Below are 16,195 nucleotides of genomic sequence, written 5' to 3' on the forward strand. Positions count from 1 at the left end.
GAGACCAGTGTTGCTATGATATCAAAACCAGAAAAAGACCAAAAAAGAAAACTACAGGCCAGTAGCTCTGATGGACATAGGTGCAAAAGTCCTGAACAACATATTAGCAATTTGAATTCAACAATACAAAAAAAAAAAAAAAAAAAAAAAAATCATTCCCATGATCAAATGTTATTTATTCTGGGGATGCAAGAGTGGTTCAGTATTGACATTCAATCAGTGTGATACATCACATTAACAAGAGAAAGGTTAAAAACCATATGGTCATCTCATGAGATGCAGAAAATGTAGTTGACAAAATACAACATCCACTCATGATAAAAAACTCTCAACAAAGTGGTTTTAGAGGGAACATGCCTCAACATGATAAAGCCCATATATAAAAAACCCACAGCTAACGTTATACTGAGTGGGGAAAAACTGAGCGCTTTTTCTCTAAGATCAGGAAGAAGACAAGGATGTCCACTCTCACTGCTTTTATTCAGCATAATTCTGGAAGTCTTAACCACAACACTCAGACAAGAAAAAGAAATAAAAGGCATCCAAATTGGTAAGGAAGAAGTATAAAACCGTTAATATTTGCAGGTGCCATGATACTATCTATAGAAACCCTAAATACTCCACCAAAAAACTATTAGAACTGATAGATGAATTCAGTAAAGTTGCAGGATACAAAATTAATATACAGAAATTTATTGCATTTCTGTGCACTAATAACAAAGTAGCAGAAAGAGAAATGAAGAAAACAGTTCCATTTACAATTGCACCAAAAAGAATAAAATACTTAGGAATAAACTTAAACCAAGGAGGTAAAAGACGTGTACTCTGAAAAGTATAAAACACTGATGAAAGAAACTGAAGAGGACACAAATGGAAAGACATTCTATGCTCATGGATTAGAAGAATTAATTAATAATGTTAAAATATCCATACTGCCCAAAGCAATCTACAGATTCACTGTAATCCCTATCAAAATTCCAATAGCATTTTTTCACAAAATTAGAACAAATAATCCTAAAATTTCTGTAGCACCACAAAAGACCCCAAATCGCCAAAGCAGTCTTGAGAAAGAAGAACACAGCTAGAGGTATCACAATCCCGGATTTCAAGATATACTACAAAGCTGTAGTAATCAGAATAGTATGGTACTGGCACAAAAATAGGTACGTAGATCAATAGAATAAAGAGCCCAGAGATAAATCCACCTTTATATAGTCAATTAATCTATGACCACAGAGGCAAGAATATAAAATGGGGAAAATATAAAATGGGAAAAATGGTGCTGGGAAAATGGGACAGCTACATGCAAAAGAATGAAACTGGACTACTTTCTTTCACCCTTACACAAAAATAAACTCAAAATGGATTAAAGACCTAAATGGGAGACCTGAAACCAGAAAACTCTTAGAAGAACACATAGGCAGTAATCTCTTGGACATCACCTTAGCAACATATTTATGTATATGTCTTTTTAAGCAAGGAAAACAAAGAAAAAATAAACTACTGGGACTATGCCAGAATAAAAGTACTTTGCCCGGCAAAGGAAATCATCAACAAAACAAAAAGGCAGCCTATTGAATGTGAGAAGATATTTGCAAATGATGTGTGTGTTAAGGGGTTAATATCTAAAATACATAATGAAGTTACACAACTCAATACCAAAAAACTCTAACAATCCAATTTAAAAAAAAAAAAAATGGTCACAGGACCCGAATAGACATTTTTCCAAAGAAGACATATAAGTGGCCAACAGACACATGAAAAGACGCTCAACATCACTCATCATCAGGGAAATGCAAATCAAAACCACAATGAGATATCCCCTCATACCTCTCAGAATGGCTAGTATCAACAAAAAGACAAAAAATAAGAAGTGTTGGTGGGAATGTGGAGAAAACAGAACACTTGTGCACTATTGGTGGAAATGTACATTGCAGCCAGTGTGGAAAACAATGGGAATTTCTCAAAAAATTAAAAATAGAAATATCATGTGATCCAGTAATTCCACTACTGGGTATTTACCCAAAGAAAACAAAAACATTCATTCAAAGAGATATATGCATCTCTGTGTTAATTGCAGTATTATTTACAATAGCCAGATTTACAATAGCCAGAAGCAGCCCAAGTGTCCATCCATAGATGAATGGATAAGGAAGAGGACGTATGTATACAATGGAATATTACTCAGCCATAATAAAGAATGAGATCTTGCCTTTTGCAACAACATGGATGCACCTACAGGGTATTACGCTAAGTGAAATAAGTCAGACTGAGAAAGAAAAATACCCTATGATTTCACTTATATGCGGAATCTAAAAAAAACAAAACAAACAGACTCTTAAATACGGAGAACAAACTGGTGGTTGCCAGAGGGGAGGTGAGTAGGGGGATGGGCAAATAGCTACAAGGCATCAGGAGGTACAAACTTCTAACTATAAAATAAGTCATGGAGATGAAATGGCATAGGGAATGTAGTCAATAATGTTGCAGTAACATCATATGGTAACAGATGGTGACTACAGTAATTTTGGTGAGCATTGCGTAATGTATAGAATTGTCAAACCAGTATGTTGTACACCTGAAACTAACATAAATATTGTATAATAATTACGCTTTTAAAAACCCCACTGCTTTTTCCCTTGTCCCTTCCCTTTCCTCACTTGAACTTACTGTCCTCCTCTTACTCTCACTGGGGCAGTCTGTGTTGCTTTAATATTCCCTTGGAGTGATGATGCAATGGGATAGTAATTCTTCACCAGTTTTCAGGAAAAGCCTTCAGAAACATTCAGCCTAGTGACTGCTTCATTAGGAAGAAGTTATTCACAGGGTTTGACATGCTTTACCTAGGAAATATTCATTCGTTTAGGTTTTTTGAGTAATGTTTTGAAAAAGCATAGGTTTGGTCTCTCCTGCCCAAAGAATGGAAACATTATGCTATGTGAAATAAGCCAGACACAAAAGACAAATACTATGTTGATTCCACTTATATGACTTACCTAGAATGGGCAAATTCATAGAGACAGAAAGTAGAATCAAGAGGCTGGGGAGTTAGTGCTTAATGCATGCAGGGTTTCTGTTTGGGACGATGAATAAGTTCCGCAAATAATACAGCATTCTGAATGTACTTAATGCCCCTGAATTGTACATATTTAAATGATAAATTTTGTTATGTATATTTTATGACAAAAAGGATTATTTTAGTAAAGTGGTCTTTAAACTTGACCACATAGTGGAATCATCCAGAGAACTTATAATCCTAGTACCTAGGCCATACTCCAGACCAATTAAATCAGAATCTTTGGGGGTGAGATCCAGGCATGTATAGTGTTTAAAGGCGATTCCACTGTGCAGCCAACGTTGAGAACCACTGTTGCAGATAATTTGCAAACTGCTTCTCCTTCCTGTAATGTCAAAACCTATATGCAGAGTAGGCTTTTCCTACTAAATTATCAAAAAATGTTTATGTATACGATGCCACTACACATTTGGTAAATGTTAGGTAGGCAGGATGAAATTAAGAGAATGACAAAATTATTGGTAGCAAAAATATTGAATTTTGGGGGCACCTGGGTCGCTCAGTCGGTTAAGCGTTTGACTTTGGCTCAGGTCATGATCTCGTGGTTCATGGGTTCGAGCCCCGTGTTGGGCTCTGTGCTGACAGCTCAGCCTGGAGCCTGCTTCAGAGTCTCTGTCTCCCTCTTTCTGTTCCTCCCCTGTTCTCACTCTGACTCTATCTCAAAAGATAAATAAACATTACCCCCAAAAAAAATACATATCTATCTATCTAGATCTATCTATAGATCTAGATAGATATAGATCTAGATAGATATAGATATATCTATCTAGATCTATAGATATATCTATAGATCTAGATAGATATAGATATATAGATATAGATCTAGATAGATATAGATATCTATATCTATAGATATATCTATAGATATAGATAGATAGATAGATTGCATTCTTAAGTAGAACATAGCATATTTTGAGTAGAGTAAAAGAATAGTGGTATAATTAGGAATACTAATAAAAGGGAGTAGGCATATAAATTCCATATGCAGGATACAACTAGACTAGCGAAAAATATTTGCAAATTATATGGCAAAGTATTAATATCCAGAACAGATTAATATTTCCTTCAGATTAATAAGAAAGAGATGATTTGAGAAATAAGCAAAGCATCCTAAACAGTTCACAAAAGGAAAGATAATCAGTGAACGTATGAAAAGATTCTCAACATCACTAGTAATGAAAATTAAAATGATTACCATTTCCCCCACATTCAATGAGTCAAAATAAGAAAGCTCGGTAATAAATGTGAAGGATGGTGTGAAAAAATGGGTATTGTTGTGCACTGTTGATGAGAGCGGGATTGGCCAACTTTTTGGAGGACAGTTTGGCAGTGTCTATTAAAATGTTAAATGCATGTACCATCTAAGTAGCAATTTCACTTTGCTACTAGAGAAATACACATGTGCACAAAGAAACATTTTACAAGGCCCGTAAATAACCTAAATGTTCATCAGCAGGAGAATGGTTAAATAAAAGGGCAAAGTCTATATCGTGGACGCTAGGCAACTACTTTTTAAAAATGAGATTATTCTAGTTGCATTGCCATGAGAAGATCTCTGTGACAGCATGTTGAGGGGAAAAAGTGAGTTGTAGTAAACTATGTATAATATGGTACTGTTTGTGTTTTATTTCATCACATAAAACTGTGCTCTTCCATCATATATTCATGTAAATGTATAGGTTGGCCTATAAGGAAGGATGTTCTGCTTCTGACAGGTGACTGGATTGGGGAAGGTGGATGGAAAAAAGGACTGTTATTTCAGTTTTTTTGTACAAAAGAGTACAGCTGGGATGAGGTAGCAGAAACGGACCAATCTGAGACTCTTTCAAAGAGAAGGTAGAATTTTAAGAGCATTTTGATGAATGTGAGGGAGACAGTTTGGTAGGTTGATGGGATGTGGAGACAGAGCAGAAGGGTTGGCCTGAGAGAAGAGTCTTGAAATGAGTGTCTTCATTGACTTGTATTCTCTGAACTTCTTCTTCCTTCCAACTTGTTCTTCCCCTGTTTCTATGGGACTGTGTTTTATGGAGAAATGAGATTAAAAGAAGCTACTGTTTCTGCTGCTGCTACTAGGGAATAGGGATATAGGACTGGCGTTTCTAACAAGGAAAGCCACTTCCACTGTCTCTGTGAACAGAGGTCAGTGGTACAAATAATTCCAGATAGTGAGCAAAAAAATCTTTGCTTTTGCTTTCTAATGCCCTTTAAATATCCATTTGAATATAATTGAGTCTGTCAACCTGGAGGGTCATGATTTTAAATTAAAATAATGAAGCCGCAGTCTGAAAATTCTCCCGTTTTCCTTCTCTGCCACATCCCTGTTTTCTTATAAGCTGTAGAAAACATCACCTGCCAACACGGTTGGATTTCAGCAGCCATATCTCGAAATTTATTATGTATACTCTTTTCCGTAGAGGGGGAGTTGGCAAACATTTTAATTTGCGAGGTCTTTTCTTGGTGACTGAATCAAAGTAAACACCAGGAGCCTCAAAAATCCTAGACTCAGGTACAAGCTGAGCAAAGAGTAGACGGGCATTTGGGAATGTGTAAGGGTAATGTGTTGCTGGACGGCAGATTTATAAGTGGAAAATTTCTAACATAGTAAGGATTATTATTTCATTTTGGATAGATTAAAATTTTTAGAATTTTAGAGAATCTTTTTAAAAACCCTCTGCGGTTTCCACATAATCTTTACTTTTGACTGCCACTGGCAGGAATTTGGTATGTTTTTTCTTTGCTGAATGTGCCCTGGAAGGAGCGGTACTGTCCACTCTTTGCTGGTTTGGGGTGGGTTCACTGACCAAGCTAGGCACTTTAAGTCCATTTAGAACCCTGAATCAGAATGGGAGGCTGGGAAAGCTTGTCCAATTAAAGGACAGCCTGGGAGGGTAGGCTTTACCTTTGCTGAGCCTATTGATTGTCTCCCCTGGGGATTAAAGACAAACCTTCCTTAACAAGCACATTGAGTAGCTTGGGTTTCCAAAACTCTCCAGGACCAGTAATTAATCCAACTGGTAATGAGAACACAGTGCTGAATTCTGGAAAGAAATCATTTAACTCTTTCTGTACTGAACAGTTCATTTTCTCTTATTGATAGTCCCTTTAGCCTTAGCACTGTTTATTTGGGACATTATAAAAACAGCCTGATGGGGGCGCCTGGGTGTCTTAGTTAGGAGTCAGACTCTGGATTTCAGCGCAAGTCATGGTCTCATGGTTCATGAGTTCTAGCCCTGCACTGGGCTCTGTGCTGACAGGGCAGAGCCCGCTAGGCATTCTCTCTCTCCCCCTCCCTCTCTGCCCCTGCCCCAAGTGTGTGTGCTCTCTCTGTCAAAATAAATAAATAAACTTTAAAAAAAAGTCTGATGGAAAATTGCCCTTTTCAGTGAAGTCACATTATTTCTGTGCATTTAAAAGCAAAGAACAGTCTTCATCCCCCAAAGGTACAGACTTGACAAATGAACTTTTACTGTACAAAGTGCTTTTTACCTCTTGTTTTGATATGTGGGCAAATTTATACAGTTGGTAATTAATAAAAATCTAAAATCTGCCTCTGAATCAGAATTTGTACACCAGCAGTTAAATTGCACTCTGGTCCCATTTTTTAACTTTTAATGGAAGTCTTGGCCTGTGGTCGTAACCATCCCCTCCGCCCCCCCCCCCCCCCCCCCCCCCCCCCCCCCCCGCTCCACCGTGTTGCTTGTTTCTCCTACTCTCTTCTTCCCAGGGCTTTGAAACATTTCCTATCCAGGTTTCTGACACATAGAACATCTTTGACAGGCTTCCTAGGTCTTGTTCTCTCTTTCTTCTAATTATGGTTACACTGAGTCCCATTTTCTAATAATTTCCATTAGTAATCTGCTTGTACACTTTAAAAAAAATGCTCAGGGTCGCCTGGGTGACTCTGTCAGGTAAGCGTCTGACTTCAGCTCAGATCATGATCTCATGGTTTGTGAGTTCGAGCCCCACGTCAGGCTCTGTGCTGACAGCTCAGAGCCTGGAGACTGTTTCAGATTCTGTTTCTCCCTCTCTCTCTGGCCCTCCCTGGTTCGTGCTCTGTCTTTCAAAAATAAATAAACATTAAAAAAGGAAAAAAAAAATTTTAAATGCTTGAAGATCCCGCAGAACAAATCACCTGCACTATCTATGTATTGGGGCATGTGAGTAATAACTCCCTTCCTGAAGGCATGGAATTGGTCTAGATGGTCGCTTTTTGATTCTAGCATTCTTTATTTCTCTTCTTCAACCATGTTTACACAGATACTTACAAACTCATTCTTCTGCCTCTTCTGCATTTTTTCACCATACCCACCTTGAAGAACTAAGGATAAATGTCTTTCCGTACATCACTGTGTTTAGTATTAGAAAACCATTTCAGAACATTGGTTTTTTCATTGAATTTGAAGAGGTGGGTGCCTGGGTGGTTCAGTCGGTTGGATGTCTGACTCTTGGTTTTGGCTCAGGTAGTGATCTCACTGTTTGTGGGTTCAACGCCCACATCGTGCTCTGTGCCGACAATGAGCCTGTTGGGATCCTTTCTCTCCCAAGGCTCTATCTCTCTCTCATATTAAATAAATAAACTTAAAAAAAAAAAGAGGGCTGATGACTGAAGTAATAATAGTAAAACTGCTATTGATTCAATGCAGCTATGTATATATACCCACTATCTGATCCTTTGAATTGACCCTATATGCTTGCCATTATCATTACTGCTTTGCAGTTGAGGGAATTAAGATTCAGAGAGCGAGCTAGTGTTCCAAGCCAACTCTCTGAGTCTAGAGCTTGTGTTCTTATTGAGTGATTGAGAACAAACTGACTCAAGAAGTAGTCAAGATCTATTTCACAAAGAATGTGGGATTTGCTGGGCAATAGGGAACAAGTGTCAGCTTGAAGCTTGAGCTTGAGAAGGTGCTCCCACGGGGGGAACAAATCCGAAGGCATAGAAGCAGAAATGAGTTCAGTTTATAAGACAGTGCAGAGACTCACCTAATGAGGACCAAGGCTGCTTGTTGGCAATTAGCGGAAACTGAGTGTGGTGGGAGGCCAGACTGTGGCAGGTGGCAAAGCTGGACAGAGGAGTCCAGTTGAGTTGCTAATAGTGAGAAGCCATTTGAAAGTTTTTGAGCACTGGAGCTGCGCAGCATTTAGGGAAACCTGTCTGTTAAGGATACATGGGATGGGAAGAGGGGAGAATGTGGAATTACACAAGAAGGTCATCTGGAAGGATGCACTAGCCTTGGGTTGGGAAGTGGGGACAAAGGTGGGACTAGAGAAGAAGTGATGGAGAGCCCAGGCACTTCAAAGAAGAAAGAGCTGAACCTGTGCGGAGTAGCTAGATGGGTTTGAAGGAAAGAGGTAAAGCTGACCGAGATTTTGAGCTTGGCTGTCTAGGGAAAGAAGGTGGGGTTCTCCTGGCCAAGAGTAAGACTTCAAGACGGTAGGTGGTTGGAGAGAGGGCAGAGGAGGCTTTGAAGCGAGTAGGCTGGCGCTCTGCCCCCACTTCCCATAACCTATGAGTCCTTGAAACCCAGTGGAAAGCCTGATATGAGAGAGCCAAAATGCAAGACAGCCATGTGCCAGGGTGACCCAGGACTGGGGAGTGTGGGAGACTGTGGTGCGAATGGGTGGGGCGTCAGAAGCTGGAAGTCAGAATTAGAGAACGCGTGAGGTTCCAGGCGGGATTTGAGCAGACTCTGACAGCGAGTTCTTTCTGAACACTGTCGTCTTTTGTTAATTTAAAGGTATTTAGCCTTCTTATTTCATTATCTCCAGCCTCTGCTAGGTACAGATATAAAGAACTCTCCTTTTGGAGAATGTTCGTTCATGGGATTAGAAGAAAAGAGACGGACGAAAGCCCTTTTTTTTATATGAGGAAACGCAAATATTGTGTGTGAGGATTAAGCCTTTTCCTTCTCTGTGTGTCTGAGGCTAGAAAAAGACACACTCCCAGGAAACTAAGATAAAGGGAAAAATGACTTTGAGATGCACTTTCTTAAAATAACTGAAGAGATGACCTCATGAGCCAGCTGATAGCCTGGGTTTGCAAACGGATACATTTCTATTAGCCTGCTGCTTGATGTCGCAGAGCCAAATATATATGGAGTGTATTATATCATATCCTGTAGGCAGGAGACTGTCTGGGAGAGGCGGACTCGGGGAGGTGAAGTGGCAGGCTGGGCACAAGGATTGACCATGTAAATATCGTCAACCAGAGCTCTGTTTATTAGGGAAGCATGATTCCCTATTATTATATGATATGATAATTATATAAGAATTGGTATCATCTTCTGGTAAAATATTATTCAAATAAGAACACCTGATATTTAAATAGGCTCTTCAGTATAAAAGTGGTGTTGTACTCATTCTCTCATTAATACTTAAGTATTTCCATTTCTGTTCCCCCTCCCCCCCCTTCTCTCTCTTTTACACCTGCAAGCCCATGTCCTTGGGTCTGACTCATTGCCGAAATTGTCTTATCCCTTTGGTCTTTAGGTATAGAGGCAGTGTGAGTGTGTCCTTAGTTGAAGGATGCTGCTTATCTCTGAAGTGTTGCAGGGGTTAAAAGGAAAGCAGTAGGTCTGGGGAGGGATGTTATAATTTGATTAATTGCTTCTCTTGCCAAAAATCATTGTAGACAATTAAGAATGTTCACAAAGTAGGCTCCCCTTCTCCTCCAACATATACTCAATATGGTTACTGTGCCAGGAGATAAAGAATGGCCGTTGTCTCTGGTTTAACACCTGCTTGGTCTGGATTCAGTTTGTAAAATAAATCTGCATGAAGTCCATAATGTGTTTAAGATGACATATGCTTGACTCTGTTTGTATGTCAGACTCACAGACATTGGCCTAGCATACTAGAAATTTTCAGGAAAAGCTTTAGGGTCATTTTCCCTTTTTAAGTAGAGCCTATTTATTTTCCTGTTTGTAAACAACCAGCTTCCTGAATTCTCTTGCTGTTTATGGTAGTTTTTCATTTGATTCTCTGGGGTTTTCCAGACGCACAGTCATGTCACCTACAAATAATGATGATTCTACCTGCTCCTCACCTCTTATTTCCCTTATCTAATTGCCAGGTTCCTAACTCCAGAACAATACTGAAAACATGTTGACTTTGTTAGACACCTTGAATGCATGGAAAACTGTAGAAGGGAAATGAGGGAAATATCATCAGTAGTATCTTAGGGAGAAATCAAACTTGAGGGCAGGTATTCATCTTCTAAGGACAAGTAGGGGCTGTGAAATACAGCTTAATGTATACTTTACCAACACACACACACACACACACACACACACACACACACACACACGTGTATAATTCTCAGTCACCCATGGAGCTGTAGTAACCTGTGGAAAACAATGGGTTCTCATCGTTCACATCTTGGAATTCTCTGGGACCCTCCAGGAAAGCTCTCTGTTTTATTATCTTAGAATTTGGTGGAAGATACAAAGACATCCCAGATGTCCTTCGTGACTGCTGATGACCACACTCTTGTCTTCCAGGCCCAGCTTCGGGCATTTATTCCAGAGATGCTCAAGTACTCCACAGGTCGGGGAAAACCAGGCTGGGGCAAAGAGAGCTGCAAGCCCATCTGGTGGCCTGAAGATATCCCGTGGGCAAACGTCCGGAGCGACGTCCGCACAGAAGAGCAAAAGCAGAGGGTGAGGGTTTCTCAGACCTGAGTAGCCTGTTGTTTTTCCATTCTGAATCAACTGTGCTAAAAAGCCTAAAAACATGTGTGTGATAGTTGAACCTGTCTCCCAAAAGAAGTTTGATATTCTCTGATTTGCAGCCTTTCCCATTCATCACATCATCACTGTGGACGTGGGATGGGTCCCTGAATTTACGCTTCCTTCTGCCTAGTTGCCTTTTGGAGCAGTTTTTATATTATGAGATGATTGGAAAAAACGGAAGAAACTTCAGGAAAAAGCATTAATTACTTCAAAGACTTAGAAATGTCCTTATTCCTGGTTAGCAAGAACCACCGTTGAAAAATATAAATAATAGAATTAGATGTGAAGTTGGTAGAGGCTGCTGATGACGACACTTTTTAAAAAGGTGGACTCAACTAATTTTCATCCCTTGCCTTTTCCGCATATTTGTTTCTTAGCTTGGAAGTTTATTGGGAATCTTAACATAAAGTTCTTGGCAAAAGAGTAAGCTTCTTTTGTGAGAAGTTTAAGAGTTGGCCTCAGGTTAGGATGGCGTATAAAACCCAAAACCTAAACCAGACTTTGCTCAGGAAGGAAACCGGTGGGAGATCTGTGGCGTTTAGCGCCGAGTTTCTTTGTGCCACAATCGGCCTAAGGGAGCTCACTCTGTATAGGTTTGATTTGGTTTGTTACATAAGCAGCTGCTTATTCCGTAGTGGGACTGAATGACCAACATTCTGTGTGACTTTTTAAATGTGCTTTTCTGGTCTTTTGGTGACAGGTTTCATGGACCCAGGCACTACGGACCATAGTTAAAAACTGTTATAAACAGCATGGGCGGGAGGACCTTTTGTATGCTTTTGAAGATCAGCAAACACAAACACAGGCCACAACCACACACAGTATAGCCCATCTTGTACCATCACAGACCGTAGTCCAGACCTTTAGTAACCCTGACGGCACTGTCTCACTTATCCAGGTGAGTAAAACTATGGTTATGAAACTGTGGTTTCTGAGGTGGACCCGTGGGCACCTCACCTCAGACTGGAGAAAGTTTGCTTCATGTAAAAACCCTTATGCAACTTTTTAAAGCTCCTCAAGATCTATCTGAAATTTATTTTTAAAAAATATTTTAAATTGTTCCCAATTTGTTAACTACAGAGCTATAAGATAGCTTTTCTGGACATTTCTCGAACAAAGCACTATAAAAATGGCATCTTCTTTATGCTTTCATTCCGTCAGGGGCTAGCAGCTATTCCTTCTAAATTACCTCTTCTGAGGTAAAACGCGATTTGTTAGTAGATAGGGAATGTCTAAAATTCAGATTGGGATAAGAGTAGAAAGTTGGTTGACTGATACCGGGCACCGGTGGCGAAACATGATAGCTTCTAATATTGATTTATTTGGTTGAAATAAAATTCTGGAACTCCTGTAAGTGTCTGGGACGACTTTGGAAACTCATTTCACGTTACGAAGCATATTAGCCAGTACCTGTGCTGAATTGTGGATTAAATGAATCTTGACTTCTGAGTAAAGGAAAAGGTAGAAGAATCCATCCACTGACACGTCTCACCTTCCATATTTTTCTTTAGGTTGGTACAGGGGCAACAGTAGCCACATTGGCTGATGCTTCAGAATTGCCAACCACAGTCACTGTTGCCCAAGTGAATTATTCTGCTGTGGCTGATGGAGAGGTAAGAAAGAGGATTTGTTCTGCAGCCGCTTAAATACTTAAATGTGTAGGTGAGGGAGTAGTTAGGGTCCAGAAGACAACGACACCAGGCAGCTTACACATCTGTAGCATAAACCTTTTGAAACATCAGACCGTGACAGTTTTGCAGAGTATCTCATGCTGTGTATGTGAATTATAATAATTGAAAGTCCTAGATCTTTATGATTTAGACCAGTCAGAAACTTACAACTTTACGTTTGCAACATAGCATTTTTCTATAACACATAGCAAAAAGAGATTATCTGTGTCATACTTTTATGCTGCGAATCCCAAAGAATTTGATCGTTGGGCTTAATTTTTTAACAATTGGATTGTTAAAACTAGAGCTGACCAAAGAGTTCTTTGAAGGGATAAATATGTTTGTAAATGAGTAGTCATCAGTTATTACATTTTAAATATGCCTTTGAAAAGACCTTATGAGAAAATACTCCTCTACCAAAATCAAAGTAACCATGGGATGTTAACCTAAAGGTAGCTACCTTTAACTGAGCACTTGATAAACTAAGTACTCAACCCTCTATTAAGAATAGGTTCTGTTATCATCTTCACTTTATAGATGAGAAAACGGAAACATGTAGAGGTTAGGTGACTTGCCCAAAGTCACAGGATAAGTGTGGAGCTGTGTAACACGTTTAGAAACTGCTGTCTAGGCTCTGAGCTCTGAGCCATCAGTGAAGGTCAGGAAAGGGTTCGTTAAGGCACTGCAGGCTTTTCCCCTAAAGGTACCACCCTGGTACCTGGTACCTGGTACCTTCACCACTTCCCTGAAGTGGGAAAAACAGCGAACAAATGTCAAAGAGCAGTGTTAGAAATAAAGCTAAAGGTACCCTTGTTCAAAACCATGGCGCATTTCCACTCAGAACACCACAAAGCCATTTTCACTTGTGCAACTCAGGAAAGGGAGAGAACCGATAAAAGTCTCATGGCTAGGGGGATGAAGAGAAACAACCGGGCTACCCGGTCAGCCAGCATGAAGTGAGCCCCTGCCATAACGCAACGATGTGTTAGATGCTCGGAGTTGATTTACACAGGAACCCTGCTCCTCAAGAAGCTCCTGTCTGGAGGGGGAGAGAAATGTCTGCAGAAATGAACCATGGTCCATGCTGTAGGACATGCTGCACAGTGGTCTATGCCTTCAGGAGAGATTGTTTCCAGCTAGGGAGTCTGAGGTTTGGGGGCAGGAGCCAGCGTTTGGTTTTGCAGTATAGAAAGGTAACAGTCAAGAGGATATTTACTTTTAGAAGCATATAAACATCATGTAAGAGTATGGAATAGCTGAGGGAAAAACTCGTCAGTCCCCAAACACTAAAACTGGAGGGCTCTCCTTGACGTGTGAAAGAGAGAGAAAAGACAGTGGTGGGTGCGTTTACTGAATTTGTTAACTCTTTGACTTATTCAAAGTTATCAACCATATCTCCTCCCTACTGGATGTTTCGTGATACTATTTAAAGAAAGTGACTTTGTGTTTCTTAAACACTTCTCTAGGGACTAATTCTTTGGAGCCCATTTTACTAAATAACTTCACATATATGGTGGTAATTAACACATTCAGAAGTTCACGGAAAAATATGAAGAATAAAAAAAAAATCTCAGTTACTTACCTAGGGCTTTTTCAGCACACTAACATTATTTATAAGTCATCTGTTGTAGAAGTGGGTGGATGACAGAAATAGCCTGCTGGTACACACCCAAATTCAGTCAGATTAAAAAAAAAAAAAAAAAGTAACTCCTCCCACACTTCCAATGAAACAAAACAAAGAGGAGAAGGACAGGTTATCTCAGAAAGTGACAAAATGTTTTCCATTTTATAGTGTGATTTATTTGGCTTCTCATTTGTCCTAGATGTTGACGTGGTTGTTAGCCTCTCAGTTGTGAGCCGTAAGAACTGAAATTACTCAAAATACCTCACTACTTAACGGCAGATAAGACCACATCAAGTTAATGAAACATTACATCAGATGACTCAGTAAAAACATCCTACTGCCTTTTATTTAGCATCTTTTCTCCCAAGGAATAGAAAGTACTCTACAAAAATAAACGATACCTACACTTTTAGAAGTTGTGAGGTCATTTTGTTATCCTAACCTTGCCTGTGAGAGGGAGCTCTTACCATTAGACCACACTGCCTTCGAAATCCAGTTAGTTACCTTTAGTTACATTGATTAGAAGGACCACTGGGGGCCTGCCTCTTGTGGTAATATATGGTCTCCCAAATCTTTTTGAGTACTCTTTTTGAGTACTCTGTGTGCTCGGAATACCCAATAATTCTAAGTACAGTTGACCCTTGAACAGCATGAGAGATAAGGGCGCTGATCCCCCTGTGCAGTCAAATTCACGTACAACTTTGACTCCTTCAAAATTTAATAGCCTACGATCAAGCAGAAGCCTTACTGATAACATAAACAATCGATTAGCACGTGTTCTGTATGTTACATGTGTTGTATCCTGTATTCTTACAATGAAACAAGCTAAAGAAAATGTTATTAAGAAAATTATAAGGAAAACACGCTTACAGTACTGTACTACTGTGTTTATTGAAAAACAAATCCACTTATAAGCAGACCCAGAGAGTTCAAACCTGTGTTGTTCCAGGGTTGACTGTAGTTTCAAAGAAACAAAAAAAGCTCTCACCTTAGGCAGCTTTAAACTAATTAAGGACACAGAACAAGTTGCATAGACATTTAGAAATGAACAAGGAAAGAATTTCAAAATATTGTGAAATAAACTATGTTGATTTCAAAGTATTTATACAATTTCAGTTTTGATGGCGTATTTGCAAATGCACATGAGTTTGAGAATTTACTCTGTTGTGTGATAAGACCACCAGTTGGTAGTGGTGATGTTAATTGCATTTAAGTGGCAGGAAAGTCAAATTTTGAAATAGAATGGTATCCGATTATCATGGTACATGTGGTTCTGTTAGAAGAAGAAGAAACCAAAGTACAAAGACATTGGAGACATGAATTTTAAAGTTGTGTTGTGGTTTTTTTTGAAGTTTATTTATTTTGAGAGAGAGAGTGCAAAGTGGGGTGGGGCAGAGAGAGATGAGAGAGAGAATAATGCCAGACAGCCCCGATGTGGGGCTCCAACTCACGAACCATGAGATCATGACCTGAGCTGAAATCAAGAGTCGGACGATTAACCGACTGAGCCACCCAGACACCCCGGAGACATGAATTTAAAACTGAACCATCAACACGTAACAATAACAGTAGCACGACTTACTTTAGATGTTTTTTTTTAACGAATGTCAGTTTAACTGAGATCCAGGTAGGCTAAAGAACAAGTAGGAAAACATGAATAAAGGAATGCGTTCTCCATCCTGCCATTCAGTATACTTTCTGAGCCCTATGCCAGGTACTATAGATTCTGTAGATACAGGAAATTAAAGGCTGCTCTTGCTCTTCAGGAGCACACAGGTAGGTGGTAGAGAAAAACATACCAAAGCACAATGGCAATGAGGTAAGAATTTAGTAGAAGCAAGCCTGGGGTGCTGTGGAACACAGAGGAGAGGTCCTGAGCCTTGGACCATAGGGGAGTGGAGTTGTCTGGGCTCCTTCGGGCTCACCTGAGTTCAGACTAGAAGGGTGAACGGGAAGCAAAGCTGGGAGTTGTGTTCCTGTCAAAAGGAGTGCACGCAGCGCACTGCACTGGGAAAGCGTGGAAGGGCCTCGGGGTTCACTGTAGCTAGAGGGATAAGAGTAACCACAGTTTGGAGGGCCTCGTTGGAGTGGGTCT

General features: G+C 39.8%; 1 protein-coding gene across 7 annotated transcripts in view; it reads left to right on the forward strand.

Moving 5' to 3' along the window:
- Positions 1-16,195, forward strand: part of NRF1 (nuclear respiratory factor 1) — a 147,233-nt gene that overhangs the window by 86,615 nt on the left and 44,423 nt on the right. For all 7 annotated transcript variants that reach the window (XM_019452723.2, XM_019452724.2, XM_019452727.2 and 4 more), the window contains exons 6-8: positions 10,576-10,734; positions 11,507-11,704; positions 12,318-12,419. In XM_019452723.2, the coding sequence (XP_019308268.1) occupies positions 10,576-10,734; positions 11,507-11,704; positions 12,318-12,419 (459 nt within the window). The remainder of the gene's footprint in view (positions 1-10,575; positions 10,735-11,506; positions 11,705-12,317; positions 12,420-16,195) is intronic.

Source organism: Panthera pardus, unplaced genomic scaffold (genome assembly GCF_024362965.1).
Source record: "Panthera pardus isolate Hobbes unplaced genomic scaffold, ASM2436296v1 HiC_scaffold_8, whole genome shotgun sequence".
NCBI lineage: Eukaryota > Metazoa > Chordata > Mammalia > Carnivora > Felidae > Panthera > Panthera pardus.